The following is a 19,438-nucleotide window of genomic DNA, read 5'->3' on the forward strand; positions in this document are numbered from 1 at the left end:
ACAATGGCAAAGTCACGTGTCTACACAAATGAAAAGTATCCAGTGCCATAAGTGGAACATCGCCACACTGGAGTGTTTGACCCAAAAAGCGAAAAAAAACATTTTCTGACCGAAGTCGTACGTTTATCCTAATTTTGTTTATTTGTTACAATTATGAGATATATTTGAGGTCTTGTGCGTACAAAATAAGTAATAAATATTATTTGTTTGTAACATTTATAAATAAATGATTGAAAATATGGTACCGAATGAGAAGTGTTTCTGAAATAATAAAATTGAAATAAAATAAATAAAACAAAATTGATTGTTGAATACATTTTTATTTACTTTTATTTTATATTAAAAGTAAGATTCTGCCCTTTATAATGATACTAGAAGACTGAATTCTACTAAACTCAACTTTGAATTCGCGATTGAAAATGTGAAACATTAAACAGCACATAATTACAAAAATATCAACAATATCAAAATCAGTAAATGCATTGCAAGCCTTCTACAGAAAAGCATCGACCCCGAATAGATATGAAATATGTAGCTTCGAAAAAAATGGTATATCTCAAAAGATTTCAGTGAAAAATGAATTTAAAAAATTGCCAAATGCACTTTGAAGCATACCTAAAATATTCGGAAAGTTACAGAAATATTACATAAATTCTTTTCTGTAAAAAAAAAAAGGATCCCAAACGCTTAATACTTTGAGTCCATTGTGAATTCCTCCGTTAACGGTGAAATTATTATAACGCGACTCGTAAATGGCCGAATGGATACAGGTGAGAGGTAGAACCTTAGCAAGGAATTTAACCTTAAATATATCAAATTAATGGTGAAAGGTAGCGGTGGGTCGTGATTCCGAGATGTAGGACGATAAATGGCACTGTCCCAATTCCGTGCATTCACTACATTCGATGCATTCTGAATGCGCCAATCGAGTGTTTCGGATGATACCAATTTCTTATACGTGATTACATCTCGCTACTTTCGACCACCTCCAATTACTTAGGACGATTCTTTCTGAATGATTTACGTGTTGTGTCGCTTGGCTCACGTAAGCTATTAATTGTATACCATTCAATGGAAATTGGAGAAAAAAACTAGTGTCATGCGTGTGATTGATATCCATGAACGATGTGTAATACATACTACAGAGATGAGAGAAATTATGAATTGATAATAGAAAGGAATGATTTTTGATCAAAATTGTGGTGACATGTGATTTTAGAAAAGCAGCGAATACCTAGAATAATATATTTTTAATTAGTTATCTTATTTTCAGAAAACTATTTTATTAACGACGTAGAAACATCACGACAAAATCAGCTCTTTTCAGAGCTACCATATATTTTAAACGAGAAACATTCCTGTTTGGAGCATTCAAAAAATTAAATTAATATGATTTCAAATGTTTTTTTTATATTTCCACGGCAAATAATAAAATAATTAAAGCATGAAAATATTTAAACTAACAAAAAGAAAAGAAAAGAAACTTTCAGGAAACGAATACGGGACAGCGTAACCATAGATCGATGCCTTAATCGCTTGACCACGCCACGCCGTTCACTTGAGAAATATTGTGAAGTCACGGGTACACATGCTACGCAACGTACACATACAATTAATACCTCGAAAGTTAACTTTTGATCTTGTTTTTCGCTAAAGGATAACGACATTCATATCGAATAAAATTCTAATTGATTTATTTACTTCGGTTCATTTGAACGGTAGAAATCAACTCAACCAGCGGTCAATGTGTTCATTGCAGCGTCACGATCAACGGACTGTAACATTAATATTTTTCGACAAATCTTTCCATAAAAATTTATACATCATACTAAAATAATACTAGAGACGTGGGTAAAATTTCAAATTAAAATCTTGCATACTTTATGAGAAAAAAAATGATAAAGATGCCACATTTTTGGCGCGGAAGTAGAAATTCCCCATTTAATATAATTAAATTGCAGGAAACACGAGGACAGGACGATTAGGCTAGCATGATTTTTTTCCAGGATATTGAAGCAAAGAAGCAATATTTTCTAATAATTCTGGTTTTAATATATTCGTTACCCTTTGGCGGATGCGACTCCAAGGCCTGATTTTACAATTTCGGCCTTAAAACTTTATAAACAATAAAAGTATGTTTACTATCTTCATTTTATTGTTTATAAAGTTTTAAGGCCGAAATTGTACATTCAGGCCTTGGAGTCGCATCCGCCAAAGGGTAACGAATATATTAAAACCAGAATTATTAGAAAATATTGCTTCTTTGTTTCAATATCCTGGAAAAAAATCATGCTAGCCTAATCGTCCTGTCCTCGTCTTTCCTGCAATTTTTGTATCGCCCTATCTGTCCTTGTCCCGGAGTTTCCTGTTTTTTCCGCAACTGTCGCTGAAGTCAACTCGGAGTTTGGCTCTGGGTCCTGCGCACCCTTAATGGAACGTGACTTCAAAGCATACATAAACACGTTTGTCAACAAGCTACAAGTATTAAACACCGAGTCGGTTCATCGAAGAATTCCGAATGTATCATTTATCGATTTCAGTTTAACGATACGTTATTCGAAGGAAGAGGAGATCGAACTTATTTCCATTTATCATGAATGTCGTCAGTGCCTTCGAGAAGTTGTTCGTCTGTACAAACACAAACATGTTTATGTAAGCTTTGAAGTCGCATTCCATGAACAGTATGCGTGCAAACGGAATAGAACCTATTCTTTAGTTCAAGATCATTTGAAGGTCATAGTGTAATACATCGTTGTACTCGTCTTGACGTCAACTACAATCTTATGATATTGAAAATATAGGGTGCAATTCCAAAATTACATATATATATGTATGTACAGCACGTTTCGTTTTACCGTACGTAAACATACTGAAAATTGCTTTCGTGAAACCAGCTTTACAAAACTTATGGAAAGAAGTGTAGACAAAAGCAAAAATTTTACTTTAGTATCAATATACTATGTTGAATATATAAATACATAAATGTACATATACATGTTATATCGTTTAGAAAATAACACATACTTTCGATTAACTTTTATTTCTTTCCCTGAAAGAATTTGTCATTTGTCATTTCTCGATGGTAACAATGCTATTTAAGAATCGTTCTGGGCAATTGCCGATTTACTCGTCGAAAAACCAGCTATTATTTACAATTTTTTTATAGTACAATAGAGTACGCGTATTTGTTTATTTGTTCTCCTTGAGGTTACATTCTAACATTCATTGAATAAAGTGTTGGATCGATTCGATTTTTCTGAGTAATTATAGAAATGTGTAATTTTAAAAATTCCTGTAACTATCGAAGATTAATTTAGGATTAATTTCCAGATTATGTGATAAGTTGAAACCATAAACAATTTCTGTTTGCTAAAAGGACATCCAATGAAAATTTAGTAGAAAATACGTGGATAAATTACAATATTGATAAACACGTTAATATAATGAGATAGCAGCAATATGCGTTTATGTTAACGTTTATTTCTTCCAATATATTGTATCCAATTAAAAAACAACCAAAGCATAATTGTAATTTTATTCAATTCATTAAGTTGCTTTGATTGTTCTAATGAAAATTCATGTAAATACTTTTTTATGGGAAGAATTGACTACTCTTGAAACGATAAAGTTGGAAATATAAACAAGAGATTGATGCAAAAAAAAGCAAAAAAAAAATCAAAGGATTCATCGCAAAAAGTTAAAAAATCGCCGAAGTTGACTCAAACTCTAAAAATTCTTCGAAAAGATGTTGCTAGTGATTATTCAACAAAAAATCAGACTGTATCACTACGTAGAAGCTCAAGAATTCAAAAAATGCTGTGACGAAAACCAAAAACTATATTTAAGTTAATTTGTTTTTCGTAAAATAGTATGTGTTAGATCTCAGTTGATTAATATTCTATATAAATTATAATGTATTATTATTTGTTAAAAATGAGTTACTATTTATTATTGAAGTGTTAAATAATTAGAATAAAAGAGTTTTAAAATGTCATAATACAATTTGTAAATAAATTTAATAAGTTTTCTAAGAAATATCTACTAAATTTATTTTATGTCAGTACCGTGGCAAGAAAAATTTTTAATTTGTTTCTTATTCTCGATATTTTAAAGGTGTAGCAAAATCCTTTCGGACTTTCATTTTTACAATAAAATAGAGTAATAATATGCATTAAAAAAAAAAAAAAAGAAATTTAATTATAAAATTGAAAAATTTTCAATAAAAAAAGTAGCAGTTAGAACAGAATCACCCTCCTACCGATAACTTTGGGGATTTTATTTATTCGCGAAACCCAGATAGAATTTTTAAGGAGGAAATGTGATATTAAAATCCCCATTGAGATATTTCAGATGGAGGACCCTACCCAGTTTCGCTCCCAGCAATCGATATATCGAGAACTGGATGCACCGCGCGATAGAAACTGACACATTATCAGCACACGATTTATTTTCAGCACTAGATGTGCATTTAAAAAGAAAATAAAACCATTAAAGTATAATTAATCGAGTAACCGTTAAATCTTATACAGGGTATCTCAAAAATGTTGTAACACCGTGAAGGAAGTGGTTCGGGAGGTGATTTGAAACAACTTTTTCCTTAGCGAAAATGTACGATGCTTCGTTGAGGAGATATTAACGGAAAACACTGACCAATCAGAGCGCGAGGCGGCCGCGCTCCCCGACCAATCAGAGCGCGAGTATGCCGATGGAGCGGCCGCGGTAGTGTATGAGCACGGCCGCCTAGCGCGTAGCCTTCGCTACCATGGCCGCTCCAACGGTATACGCGCGCTCTGATTGGTCAGGGAGCGCGGCCGTCTCGCGCTCTGGTTGGTCAGTGTTTTCCGTTAATATCTCCTCAACGAAGCCTCGGACAACATTTTCGCTAAGGACAAAGTTGTTTCAAATCACCTCTCGAACCACCTCCTTCACGGTGTTACAACATTTTTGGGACACCCTGTATACATAATACTCGAAACCAAGGTTCACACGGATCCATGGGTGCACTTACGCACATATGCAGTCACACACGCGCAATTCGTTAGTCATGCACTTTTATCCTCCACCTCATTGAAAATTAAACGTGGTTCAACCAACTGGAACGTTCTCAGGCTCCAGTCAGAGTGCGAATTAATTTCGAGAAGTCTAATGTAGAGTACAACCCATAAATCAGCGTGGCATGAGTGCAGCCACTGTGAAAATTCTGTTGAATTACCCTAGCAAAATTTTAGTAGAAATTCAAGCAAAGAGGAGAAGAGAGCGAAAGATATTGTTAGTTGACCGCGTGGAAGATAACCTCCGAGTATATTACGCATACACCTTAACCTTTTCATAAACACCATATCGCCAAAAGTATTCGGAAATCGTATTACACTTGTGTTTACTCACAGAAACAAAATTCCGTGTAGCCCTATGCCTGGCTTGATGTATAGCTGTCTCAAAAACACTGTAAAAAAGTAAACACCTTTTTCATATCAACACTTGGCACAACAAGATCGAGTCGCTTTTTCTCGAACGTTTTACACCGTCGGCATATGAAGGATAACGCGCGATTTGTGGACAAGATGGAAAAATTGAGCTTGCCATTTACATATGAAAAGTCAACAAATTCCGTGTTAAATAAATTCTTTTATCTTCTTATCGTTCTTTTTCGCGATATCGTCACAATTACACGTCTTTGTTAAATTTAGGTTCCTGCCGAAAAATCGGTGAATCTCACGAATTCGGAACTAATCGATTTATATTTGAATCTTTCCAAAGAATTATTAGGTAAAAGATAATTGAGGCACTAATTAGAATACGCTAGATATATGTTTGACAAATTTGATCTAAGAAAACTTATTGATGGATATCCATGGAAAGTAAAGGGTACGATACGAAGCGTGACGAAAATTATCTCGATGGAATTTCATTGATCTTTCATGTAAACATAATGGAGAAATTAGAGACTAGAGGACCAAAATCTTAATAATGCTATCGGCAATGTACTCACCTTCTCTTGCAGAGTTAAATTTCTCGGGTAGTTCGCGTGAAATCGTGGTATACATCACAAAACTTAACACTGACACCTACAAATAACAACGTGCTGATCGCGTGATGCGAGGATACAGCCAGTATCCTCGACACACAGTACGTTAGTCGTAACGAACAGCTATTGCACCACCTGTCACTCACTCAGCCAATTCGATACTACGAAACATGCGTCGTGATGTCATACTCGACCTCCCCTCCCCACAAACAGCGAGCACCAATGAGCGCGCACCAGACAAAGACTCGTTTCTATGAAATCTTCACTAGCACCACCTGCCGTGCACAAACGGAACTTCAATTTAGTTGAATTGTTATACTCATGAAGACTGTATAAGGCATAAGGAGATCGAACTCTATACGAAAGTTACTAGAAAACTGTTAGCAAAATCATAGCGTTGTTTTGAGCGTTGTTTATTATTTTGTAAAGTGTCTCTGGCTATTGCATTGGTAGATCTAAGTCTTTGTTTTAGTTCGTGAGCGTATCTGTCATAAGTATAGTTAGGTTCGGGTGGTAGTGTAAGTGACGTAGGTAGTTCTGCTTGTCTTCCGTGCATTAATTCGTAGGGCGTAAAACCTGTCGGTGTATGTGGCGTACTGTTGAACGTAAACATTGCATATGGTAAACAATCGTCCCAATTAGCTTGATCCTCGTTAATAAAGTTTTTGTTATGATACAGTTAACATTTGTATAAAGAGAAACGTCCTTTTGGAGATATAAATGAAAGCCGAACTATTCGAGTGGAAAAGCAAAAAGAGTTACGTAGAAATCGGAGGGATAAAATATTTGGAGAAAACAGGAATGAATTTACTTCATCGACATCACAGAACTTGGGTTCGTAAAACTGTGTATATAAAATCTCGGTAGAAACACGTGCAAAAAGGCTCTTACAATGGAAAATTGAACGCGAGGAACGTAAACGGATAGAACAAATGAAGAAAAGGCGTCCGTTTGTTGTTGGTGTAGTACACCATAAATTATAATCGCCAGGGACCAAAGATATTCCGAAAGTTAAAAAACCACCTACACTTCCGAAAAGAGTTACGAGAGCCACCCTCAAAAGATTGATGTTGAAAACTCAACAAACAAAACAAGTATCTCAACAAGAAAGTAAAACGAAAAAGGAGGATTCCTTTGTTTCAGCTAATTATAAATTTAAGGTTCCAGCAGGATTGAAGCAAGAGCTTTTATTTGGACAAGTTGACACACATAGTTTGACAGCCAGTGTAGTAAGTAAAAATAGCAGCACTACAAAATTTATAAAGGAAGAAATTGCATCAGCAACAATTAATAAGAAAGATGATAAGAATTCCTCAGAAAAGAGCTCAAATGAATCTTTTACATTAAATGTATCATCCAATGAAGATATAAATGACACAAATGAAGCTACCATATCTGATAAAGATAGTAATGAGAAAAAAAAAGAAGAATGATGAATCACTTAATAATAATATTAAGGAACCAAATAAACAATTTAATAATAGTATTAAAGAAGTTGATACAATACTTGATAACAATGCTAAAAGTGCACTATCTTCCACAAACAATAATACACTGACACCTGCAAATTCTAATTCTTTTTGCGAACCAGTTTTCTATTCCCCATATGTAGTCTCCAGTCGTGGAAAAAGTAATGCTAGAAAAGAGCAACAGATGAAACGTGGTTTCAGTCTAGGCTCTATGTGTAGCGTTGATATTCTTACAAAAGATAACGTAATCAAGAATTTGAACATTTCAATTGAAGAGGAAGAACGCACTGCACAGTATTTCCAGTTTCTCCTAAACAAAGAAATAGATAGATTGAACGAATTATGCATAAAATGGGAACAAGTAAAGACAGAATCCAATATCATGGAAGATGCGCAATACCAAATTAATCAAGCTGTTGGACAAACCAATTTGCTAATAAGCAAAAAGTTTGAAAGATTTCGTGGTCTAGTTTCCGATTGCGAAACAGGAAAAGGACAAATGTTAGTCACGTGTAGAGACTTACAAGGATTCTGGGATATGATGTATATGGAGGTAAAGAATTGCGATTCACGCTTTGAAAAATTAAAACAACTTCGGTCACAAAACTGGGTAGAAGAATAGGCAGCTACAGTATTTAAACCTTCTATTGCCAAGAAAAATATCATGAGAAAGAAAGCAGTGCTTGAAAAATCAAGTGCAGTCAGAGCATTTTTAGCAAATGAACATGAATTGAATAAAAACAGTCCTAATGTAAAATGTAGACCAAGAAGATCTGTATCAGTTCATCTGAACAACAAGAAACTTACACCTATCAAAAGTGATAGAACAAGTCTGTCAGAGAAAGTGATATCCAAAGTGAAAAGACTTTCAAATTCTTTAACTGTAATTAAAGTAAGTAATTTGGGTAAAATACCAGAGGTGTGCGGTACAGAATCTTATTTTAATTCTACACAGACACCAGGAAAAAGTGTATTGAAACAAAGAAAGGATTTTAATGACATCAACCCCCATACAAAGGTAACACATAAAGTTTATTTTGATAACAGTATAGTACTAAATAAAATTCCAATTGACAAAGAAACATAAACAAAAACGAGTTTAGCCACAGCATTGGCTAGAATAGATAGTATCAACTTTGATTATCCTGAAGATAATATATCATTTCATGCTGAAAGAAAACTAATTTTTAATGATGATAGTATCGAAGACACTGACGATGTGTTTAATGTTAAAGATTCTACATGTAAAATCCACATTGTAGCAGAACCTCCGACACCATTACAAGGAATGCAATTCAGTAATAATTCAAATACATTGCCAAAAATAAAATTGAAAAGATAAAATGCTTTTAATGAAAATAACGAATCATTTGATAAAAGTGAATCACTGGATATTACAATTTCTCTACCACCCAACGAAAGTGAAGATGTTAAAAATTCAGATAAACAAAAACTGAAGAAGCAAATTTCTATAAACATTGGAGAGGAAACAGATAGGTCAGATAAAAATGTTACGAGTCCTGAGAAATAGAAGTATTATCTTAGTCAACACACCTACACCTAGAAGGAGCTCTTCAAGGAAATTGTCTATGAATGTGACAAAATCAGAGCATAAATAAAATAAAACACCTGTAGAAAATCAAAGGAAAAGTTTTCTGAATCTTGATAACAAAAATGATAACAAGATAAATACAGACATAGATTTACACATTAGCATGCATAATATGAACCTGTTTGAAAAAAAGTCACAAAAGAATATCTAGGAGAAAGAGCGTTAAATTTTCTGGTAAGGACAACTGTCAATACCAAAATTGTTTTCTGATTCCTACAGAGAGCTTCTACCTTATGACGAAAATGCGAATTAAATAAATCATACGAACAAAGAACGTAAAACATAGGAAATAGGGAGATTATTTCATTACTTGAATCTAGTCGTCGTAACATTATCGCTAAAAAACAGAGATTGCAATAAATATTTTAAATCATACTCAATAAATTATTGATATTTCATTCTGTATGAATGATATTCGATTCAACGAATATATTTTTTTTTTTGCAGAGGGAGATTGCAGTGGTTGTATAATTAATAAACCAGTACATCCTGTAACTCCTCAGACGGAGTAGAGTAAAGTTTAATAAAAAGGAAAAGGAATACATTAATAAGTTTTTAGAAGATTAAAAGAGAAGAGTAAGCTTACAGACAGTAATTATTTATTTTAAATAATTGTTTCTAATTGTTACATATTAATATTATTATTATTGGTGGCTAACATCATTGATATAATATAATTACACATTACAATTACATGTATATTAAATGAAAACTATCGTTTCATTGTAGAAACACAAATGGTAACTTTAATAGCGTTGAGAAAGAAGTAAAAGGTAGAACTCACACATTTTATCAGGTATTAATTGACCAAAGGGATTGTCCTTACATAGTATAGTAAGTATAATGAATACATAGATGAAACAAACGAAAACCAACATTTTATTAATCTTATATATATTCATATATGTGTGTAATGTAGCGTGTCCAAACTGAAGCTGCAACATTTTTGGGTAACCATGAAAGTAGTCGCAGTTTCTATGCAATACCAGGATTAGACTATGTAGCTCACGAAGATGTTTTACCTTACACTACGAATGAGAAGAGTGCATTGCAACATGAACTTTGTGATAAATTTTTAATATACCATTCAAATCGAGATCCATGTTTTGTTGCACAAGAAACTCTTAGAGCGTGGCAAAAAAAGAATCACCCATGGTTAGAATTATCAGATGTTGAGGAAGTCAAACAAAAGCTGTACATTGGGTATGTATTACAATATATAATGCAAACAGTACACACGAATTTAATTTAAAGTTAATAAAAAGTTCTCAATTAATAAAATAAATATTATGTAGTGGCGGTGCTGCATCCGTTTGGAAAATTTGAGTAATTTGAGTGTACAATTACGTGAAAGACATTGGAGAATATTCAGTTTCTACAGCACATTGGAGAGCGTCAAAAGAAGAGGTGTGGTTGATCAAGAACCTATTTTATCAAAAGTTCAACCTGCTTTTCAGTATAGCAGTCATATGAGTTTACAAGCTGCGAGTGGACATATGTGGTATGTAATTATTATGACATAATTGATTCAAAATATTAGTATCAGTGTCTGTTTTCTTTCTATTTATATTTGGTGTAATACAGTTTGTTGTAATCTTTTGGGGACACATTCAGAATGGAAAGAGAGGATGATTTCGATTGTAGAATTCCACCCTTTTCTTTGGAATCAAAAGTAGAAAAATCATCTGCACCCAATATGGATTCACAATTAAATTTGGAGCATCGAGTGATCGTAATTAAATTTTGTAATTCATTAAAAATTCACCATTACCTATGTAGTAGTAATATTTATAATACTGTCTGTAATATTTGAGTATAAATACTATGAGTGGAATTTAAGCTGTGTAAGATTTTTTGTAATTACTAAGTTTATGTAAAGCAATGTTTTTCATCAATAATTCACTTCAAGTGAGATTCAATTCTTGAATGGAGAAAAGATTAAAATAAATGACGACCTGACAATTCTGACTATCATCTGTGATATATTGTATCAATTAGTTCAATCTTAATTAATTACGTTTTTAATTATTTTTAGAATAATAAATTTGAGTTGATTTCATTACGTTTTATTCATGTTCGATTAAGTTTTGAGTATATTTAACTATATATTATTTTTTCTATGTGCAAAGGATATAGTGTACATAAATAAATAAATGACCTGCGATGTATACTGTCAAACTGTTTATAAATATTCATTTACATTTTATAGCAATATATACAATGATGCATACCATAACAAATAATAACAAAATAGCGGTTAATTGTTATTCGTGATTCCCAATTCATTATTTACATTTATAAAGTTTTTATATTTCACAATTTCATTAACCATCACATTTAATACAGTTTGATTTATCGCGTTCATGACGGTTATGACGCACAAAAATATATATGTATGTGTACGTGCAGTGCTGGCAGTACTAGAAAATGTGTTCACATTTGCATGCACGACTGCATTTTCAAAACGCCTATTTTTCAGTAAAATCAGCGTTAGTACTGGCAATACTGTCAGTTAATTTCCGAACACGACCTTATAATTAAATCAGTTGTAATATGTTGTATTGGTACAATGTTTTTATCATGTCTGAGGACTTTATGTACCATTGCTATTAATCTTCTTCATGGGTACTTCTCAGCAATCAACTGTTCGGTTTCTGCAGCATACACACCAAATTCATCAGCATCCATAGATGCACCACAGGAAAGGACATTTAATATGGTTTTGAATCTTTCTAAAATTCCAACATCTATTTCAGTGATTGTAGGCATTATGTATGGATATTCAAAAAATTTCTGGGTGCTATTTCCATTGTTAGTGCTTCCAAATCCTTGCTTGGGTATGTCGATAATTAATCCCAGTTCGTATCTAAATTTAGTTTGAATTTTTCATTTCTCCTATTGTCTCTTCTGTTTATTTTCTGGATTATTCCTAATTCCTTTGTCCTTAAAGCTCAAGTTGTAACTGAGATGCAGAACAAATTCCATAAATCAAATTCTTGCATGTAGCGGTGAAAGGTCATATTCATAATTTTCTTCCACATCACCATCACTTGCGGTATCAAAATCTTTAGGATTCTTCTGGAAGATAATACATGTGAAATTGGACTTCGTGTCTGTTAAATATTGCGCAACTTTACCATCTAACATTGTTAAATGCAGTTTATGAAATACTGAAACTTCTCTTCTGTAAACTACACATTTCATGGGTACTAATGAATCAATTTCTCTTCTTACACATTCAACTTCCATCTTGAGCACTTTCTTTGTTTCTTTCGCATACTGGAATTTGATGGGCTTGGAAGAGTGGCTGTATCAATACCTTGCAGTCGAAGTGGAATCATAGATGTTATAAACATACTACTGTCTGTTACGGTTGAATTGTTGTCATCATTTATCATCTGTTTCTATTCACTTTGGCCTGATGAGCCATTACATCCCCATTTGCTCACTAAAACCAGACTGGTGTGATTCATGGCTTCGATTTCACTCCGGGGTTTCAATTGCAGAATTCCATTGACTGTAGAATCCAGTAACTTCTGAAGCCGTACTTCGGCAGAAACGCTGAGAGCTGGCAACTTCTGTTTCTGGCAGGCATTTATTTTTGGCTTGAATAATTTTATTGTAACTAGGTAACGTGTAATGTTTTCTCTTCTTCAACTCATTTCGTAGCACAATATATTTATCTTTTGAAAGTCCCAAGTCCAGGAACAATTTTTACTGCTCGTCTTTTGAAGTTCGAATGCAGTCCTTAATTTTGGTTTGAAGATCGGGACCAGCTTTATCGATAGCTTTTACAATGGATACCTTTTCATATTGTTTTTCTGATTTATAACATTGACAAAGTGCCTGATTCATGATATCAGTTGACAAATTTTCATTATGTTGTCTTAACTTCTGTCTTTTGGTGACTATCGAACAATTATCAAAAGTTTTATTTGGTCTGCCTTTGGCTTGCTTGAAATGTGGCAAGACAGTTCTCCATGTTTGATGAATCAGTTTTCACGAATTATGTTGTACTTAACTATCCAAATGTATCATTGTGTTACTGTAAACAATATGTGTACTATAATTTAAAAAAAAAAAATAATAAAGCATAAACTCTGTTTCATTACATGTGTCTTAAGTGTTTTGACTTTACACTCACATTATCCTATTTCTATTGTTAGAACATGTGTGAATTTATTTTTAAGTAACTGAATTCTGTTCTTTCGCATTTATTAACAGATTTGAAATGAATTTTAATTATAAAACATAAAGTATATAACATATAGTTGAGATATTCAACACGCTGTACTTTATATATGAATATTCTAGATTAATATAACTTAAAGGCCATAATATGGAGCATAACTCGTCCAAATATCATTAAAATATCTCCAGTAGAATTAAAATTACAGATTTTTAATCACAGAGAGCAATTTTGTTCCACTGCACGGCATACCAGGAATTTTGTTATAGATTCTCTCAAAATGACAACAACGATTCAGCTAATTCATATTCTGGTTTCAAAACAATAGAAACCTCAAATGTACAGTTGCAACCAACCATCAACGAAACAATCACAGCAACAAGAAAAAATGTAGAAGTGCTCAAGAAATCACAGGTGAAGAATGATATTCTACAAAAATATATACAACAAGAACATATACAATTAAAGCTTATTTTGTATTGCAAGACCAGGTGAAACACTATAGAGATTATGATTAGACGATTTCTGAGAGTACGGAATCCAATTAAAAAAGTACTGACTGAATTGAATTTAAATTACATGTGGAATGATGAATGTATTAAATTTGCGGAAATTTTACTAATAACATTAAAACCTATAAGACTTACAATAGAAAACCTCAGTAGAGAAGATTTGACACTATTAACTACTGAAGGTGCTATTAATTCTTATCTAAGACTTTGGAAAAACTGAATACTGAATTAAGTAATGAATTTCTTGTTGTTCTTAAAGAAGAAATTTCAAAAAGAAGAGATAAGAGCATTGTATCCCTTATAAAATTTTACATAATCCAGAATCTTTTCAAAAAGATTCAATTTGCATGTTTTTTAAACCGACTTCCAAGCCATATGTATAAAACGGTCAAACACATTCTAAGTAAGGTTTTCGGAAAATATAATAATATCCACGATTCTTCTGAGAATACCGAAACACTTACACATAAAAAATGAAGAATTATCATTACAAAAACAATTAGTATTAGCAATTGTAGATAGCCTCCAAGGATTTAGCTCCAATCAAAAGGAAAATAAATTTCAAACTATACAAAAAGGAATTTCATATTTTTTAGTCAATTGGAAAACTCAAAATGAAAAAAAAGAAGTAGATTATCTGACGCTACGATAAATGCTTCATGCTTTTTAAAAAATTATTTTAAAACAAAAAATTAATATGTTCAAATTTTGCATTAAATAAATAAATTTATCAATTATATCTCATGTCTGTTTCTTTATTTACAGTATGTAGAGTAGACAGGAATGAACATTCACTTAAAGTTTTGTTGCTTTTAAATATTTTCAACCTTATCCTGTAAATATAAATTTGGGAATATTATTTAAGTTTTCTTAAATTCTCGAGAAATATAATGTAATTTCTTGTTTCTTGCGAAACAAAATATATCGAACTTCGTCGTTGAGTCTGTAGTATATATATATTTTGCTTTATTAATTGTTAATTTTAACTCGTGTAATTTTAAATGATATTTATCATAACGTATTTTGAAAATTGTAATTTTGATATTAAATTTAAATTATAATATTATTCCCTTGTAACTAGTTTTAGTTTAAAAAATAGTAAAAGCAATGCACAAATGTCAATAGTAAAGTTATTTATTTATAATTATTGGTTACAAAATAAAATAGTTTTGAACGATCTAGAAATATTATCTTGTGACATCACATGAAGGCATCTTTTCCTGTTATCTTTGCTTCACTTCGATTCATAGATTCGTGTATACAATATAGTCAAAGGTCTAGATTCTAGACTATAGTATAAACACTTACTGGAACATTAATTAAAAGCATAAAAAAAGGACCTGGTTTGATTACGTACTTTTAAGATGAAATAAAAAATTTTATTTTTATAACTTTCTGATGTTTAAAAACTTTTAACTTATAAAGAACAAGATATCCATAACCATGACTTTAAATTTAATTAAACTATAAAATAATATTTCTAAATTTACTTCCTATTATTTATATTTACATTCTTGTACAGAAAAGTTCAAATGATTTTATACAATTTTATTGTTCGTTTTCATAAAATATTGCAATATTTATGTACATAAGTTAGGAGTTGTAATACATGGCTGTTTTTACACTATTCACTGTAATAAATATTCAAAGCCATACACGCATATGTATGTATTGGTTTCATAAAGAAGAATATCTACTTTAAGCTCTTTCCAATTTTATATTTAACGAATCCTCTGATTCTTTCTGCTTAGCTTTCACTTCCAACGATGTCTCATACAAGGCTCTTTGAATCATCCTTCCTTGTTTCATCATTTTATACTCTCCGTAGAGGCAATAAGTCGCAAAACTAAGCGTTATTACTGCGAAACCGCCCATTCCTACATGTGTAGAATATCTTGGCTGACTTGTAAATAAAAATGCTATTAACCCACAGGTTATGCCACCAGTGATACCATACAAGAAAGACTTTCGTTGACACTCTGATTGAATAATTGGTACTCCAAATAACTTTGGAGACGATGTCTTTTGTTCTTGTGGTCTTTCCGAATTTTCCATATTTCTGATGTTAATTTACAAATTCATAAACCAGTTTCGTGTACCACTTTAAATATAGTTACATGGCGCATATAACCTAACCTTAAATGATAAAATACAATTACATAGTTGGATACCGTATGGCGCCACCAAACTCCTTGAAGAATGCTACAGACGCAAGTATGTACCATTTAAACATGAAATTACCAGATATCGGGTGGTAAAAGTAATTGTTACGCTATCACGTGAACTTAGCTTCATGGCATGTAGCGCCACAACGCGGAATCAACGAACCGCCACGTACATTGTTAAAACATTCAACGTGGGTGATCAAGCGAGGGAAAGTCGAAAGTCAGGAGAGAAAAGGGAACGTTCGCTGAAAATACTTAATAGATTCATTATAGGCCGTGTCGAATCGCCGTTTCCGTTGGAATGCATTTCTTTAGAATTCGAGTCGAGTTAGCTTTTGTTCCAGCTCGTAAGATCCTTGAAAATAACAAACTCGCGCTGTACCTCGGTTCGCGTTTCCGGCGACTTCTTCAAGAGGATAATAAGGGTTGCTGTGTCTCGCTGGCGCTGTTTCTCTCTCTCGAGACCTCCGCGCTTTCCCTTTTCACATGTAGCCCTGCACAAACATGGCCGCGCGACTCCCACCTCCACCCGACTCGGGGGTGGATCCGAGATCGATGAAGATGACCGATAGAAGGAGTAGGGCGCAACCGCCGATTGGACCAGGACAACCCGAAGGGAGGATCGGGAATCTTCCGGAGAAGGGAGAGAAGCAACAGATCGAGCGAGGATTTTTCCGGAGAGTTCAATCGTAATCGAACCTCTGGTAACGAACTACGAAACGATTTAAACCAAACGAGTCGACTGAATAAACGTCTTTGCTTTTTCCTAAAAGTATTTCGAATTTTTATTTCACGCGCCTCTCCGGGCAGAGCGGTTCAGCGTTCCACGGGCACCTTACCCACGTCAGAAAATTCCCTATCACCGCACGACGCGTTCCGCAACATAATTATTTCTTGAAAATTTACCGAATCCAAGAAGAAACAAATTACCAAACATTTATTCTAAATTCTCCTTCCTATCAAAATATCTAAATATTAAAATGTGTCCAATAAAACTATGTTATTCACGAATATGTTTTCATTCTGTTCATGATTCGCCATAAATAAAAACATTATTTGTAATAAAAAACACAGATATGAGGAAGATGTCAGAATGCAATTATTATATTTTGTTTGACGAGGAGAAAAAGTATTAAATATACAGGGTGTTCCAAAAATGTTGTAACACCGTGAAGGAGATGGTTCGGGAGGTGATTTGAAACAACTTTGTCCTTAGCGAAAATGTTGTCCGAGGCTCCGTTGAGGAGATATTAACGAAAAACACTGACCAATCAGAGCGCGAGGCGGCCGCGCTTCCCGACCAATCAGAGCGCGACTATGCTGGTGGAGCGCCCGCGGTAGCGTATGACCGCGGCCCCTAGCGCGTAGGCTTCGCTACCACGGCTGCTCCAACGGTATACGCGCGCTCTGATTGGTCGGAGTTTTCTGTTAATATCTTCTCAACGAAGCCTCGGTAAACATTTTCGCTAAGGAAAAAGTTGTTTCAAATCACCCCCGAACCACTCCTTTCAAGAACCTCCAAGATTTTTGGGACACCCTGTATATTGAATAATAATAAACAGATTATTGGAATAAATAGGGACATTTTGTATATTAAACAGTTGGCACTTCTATCTAACCGCTTCCGAGTCCTTTTCACGCGGTCTGGATATCGTCAAGGTACACGCGATTAAGAATTTGGATATTAACTAAAAACAGGATTAAAATGAATAAAAAAACATTAAATGTTACTTTGCATGATGTTCGCAGCATTGCAATTTATTAAATAAATTGAGTTTTTTTCTTGGATTGCAATTAGGAAATTTGATAAAATTGGATTTTATTTGATAGATCTTCTTGAGACATTTGACAGCATATTGTGATTTACTAAGTTGTTTCTGAAACAGCCTTTTTCTGTGTGTTATACGTTCCGAATAAAAGTTCTGCTGCGAATAAAATTATTATCAAATACAAATGTAATGTAAAATCGGCGAGCTATACATAAACAGTATCTTAACCTTCAAACTTTGTTTCAGATGTTCACGGCTAACGCTAAAATAATAAAAAGCGGCGGAGCTGAACCTGATGCGTTCGAAGCTAGTATCTCCCAAGCTCTTTTGGAGCTGGAAATGAATAGTGATTTAAAGTCACAGCTGAGAGAACTCTACATCACTAAAGCACGCGAAATAGAAACTAATAACAAGAAGGTAAAGTAACGTTATAGTATCAACAATTTTTAATGACTTTGTATTCATTACATTTCTGTAATGAAAATACCATATAAACATACAGTACTTAAAATAATGTCCATTTGTAATGTTACTCTAGGTTAATAAGAAATAATATTTGTTGCAGTGTATTATTATATACGTACCTATGCCAAAATTGAAGGCTTTCCAAAAAATTCAAATCAGACTTGTACGTGAACTGGAAAAGAAATTTTCTGGCAAACATGTCATGTTTGTTGGTGAACGTAAAATTTTACCCAAACCAACAAGGAAAACACGTACTAAGAACAAGCAAAAGAGGCCAAGAAGGTATTAACTATTAACTAAAGACCGCTATTAAGTGAGCTCTACTTTTAGATCAGAAAAAGATACTGATATTTAAACATTTTTTCTGATATATGAAGAATACATTGAACAATATTTCTGACAATTTTTATAAGAAAATATTAATTTATATAAAAAATATAAAATTCACCTTCACTTTGCAAGTTTAAAAATTACGAGAAATATATGCTTAAAATTTTAGAATGATTCCTATTTTAGAATAGTATTCTTAAAATGTCAGAGTTTAAAAAAATGTAATATCATTAATTTTTTTACAACTGGCTGGTAATAGATTGAATCATATTAATGATATTACATATATACAAATAATAAGATGTGAATTAATAACATGTATATAATAAACAAAATTTTAGCCGTACCTTGACTGCAGTATATGATGCATTATTAGAGGACTTGGTCTATCCTGTAGAGATCGTTGGCAAACGTATCAGAATTAAACTAGATGGTACACAGCTGATCAAAGTTCATTTGGACAAAAATGAGCAAACAAATATTGAGCATAAGGTAAATACATTTTAGTGAGGTAGCATTTTCATTTGTTAATTACATAAATAGCGTAGAGTAATAGAGCACCATATATATATATATAGTAATCGAGCAACATATTTTTGCAATTGTATTTATTATACCTAATTGCGTTTTCTACAAGTAAATATTATTAGACATTTAATTTACTATTTTGTTTGACAGGTTGATACTTTTGCTGCAGTATATAAAAAACTAACAGGTCGGGATGTAACATTTGAATTCCCAGAAACCTATGTATAATTTGTTAAAAAAATAAAAATATTTGAAAGACTTGTTTGTTATTTTTCTTCTTTTCTGTCCACAATTGTTAAATTTTACTTACAATTTATTGACACAATCGTTATTTAGTAAATAACAATTTTTTTCCAGAGTTTCCTTTAACATGT

At 32.8% G+C, this 19,438-nt stretch overlaps 3 protein-coding genes across 5 annotated transcripts in view; 2 read left to right on the forward strand and 1 right to left on the reverse strand.

Moving 5' to 3' along the window:
• Nucleotides 1-6,182, reverse strand: part of LOC128896800 (serine-rich adhesin for platelets) — a 195,473-nt gene extending 189,291 nt beyond the window's left edge. Inside the window, exons 1-2 of one of the 2 annotated variants that reach the window (XM_054160282.1) lie at nt 5,990-6,182; nt 5,386-5,443 (exon numbers count right to left, since the gene is read on the reverse strand). The gene's annotated coding sequence lies outside the window, so the exon portion shown is untranslated. The remainder of the gene's footprint in view (nt 1-5,385; nt 5,444-5,989) is intronic. The other variant, XM_054160283.1, reaches the window with a different exon arrangement.
• A 167-nt stretch (nt 6,183-6,349) lies between these two features.
• Nucleotides 6,350-10,936, forward strand: LOC128896806 (uncharacterized). Its single transcript, XM_054160295.1, is given in 6 exon segments — nt 6,350-9,280; nt 9,554-9,697; nt 9,836-9,940; nt 10,026-10,309; nt 10,402-10,607; nt 10,721-10,936. A coding segment is annotated over 1 exon segment (1,440 nt). The 5' UTR covers nt 6,350-7,396; the 3' UTR covers nt 8,837-9,280; nt 9,554-9,697; nt 9,836-9,940; nt 10,026-10,309; nt 10,402-10,607; nt 10,721-10,936.
• A 6,545-nt stretch (nt 10,937-17,481) lies between these two features.
• On the forward strand, nt 17,482-19,322 carry LOC128896823 (40S ribosomal protein S7). Of its 2 annotated transcripts, none has more exons than XM_054160339.1 (5): nt 17,482-17,631; nt 17,988-18,158; nt 18,307-18,488; nt 18,878-19,028; nt 19,215-19,322. In XM_054160339.1, the coding sequence occupies exons 2-5, from the start codon at nt 17,988-17,990 to the stop codon at nt 19,290-19,292; spliced, it is 582 nt and encodes a 193-aa protein (XP_054016314.1). In that variant the 5' UTR covers nt 17,482-17,631; the 3' UTR covers nt 19,293-19,322. The 2 variants fall into 2 exon arrangements, with proteins under 2 accessions (XP_054016314.1, XP_054016315.1); XM_054160340.1 differs by lacking the exon at nt 17,482-17,631 and adding an exon at nt 17,700-17,927.
• Nucleotides 19,323-19,438: the final 116 nt, after the last annotated feature.

Source organism: Hylaeus anthracinus, unplaced genomic scaffold (genome assembly GCF_026225885.1).
Source record: "Hylaeus anthracinus isolate JK02 unplaced genomic scaffold, UHH_iyHylAnth1.0_haploid 11978, whole genome shotgun sequence".
NCBI classification, from domain to species: Eukaryota; Metazoa; Arthropoda; class Insecta; order Hymenoptera; family Colletidae; genus Hylaeus; species Hylaeus anthracinus.

Coding starts and splice junctions, on each gene's coding strand:
- LOC128896823 (XM_054160339.1), top strand. CDS start 17,988: ATGTTCACGGCTAACGCTAAAATAATAAAAAGCGGCGGAGCTGAACCT. Junction 18,489..18,877: donor AAGCAAAAGAGGCCAAGAAG/GTATTAACTATT, acceptor ACAAAATTTTAG/CCGTACCTTGACTGCAGTAT. Junction 19,029..19,214: donor AAACAAATATTGAGCATAAG/GTAAATACATTT, acceptor TTTGTTTGACAG/GTTGATACTTTTGCTGCAGT.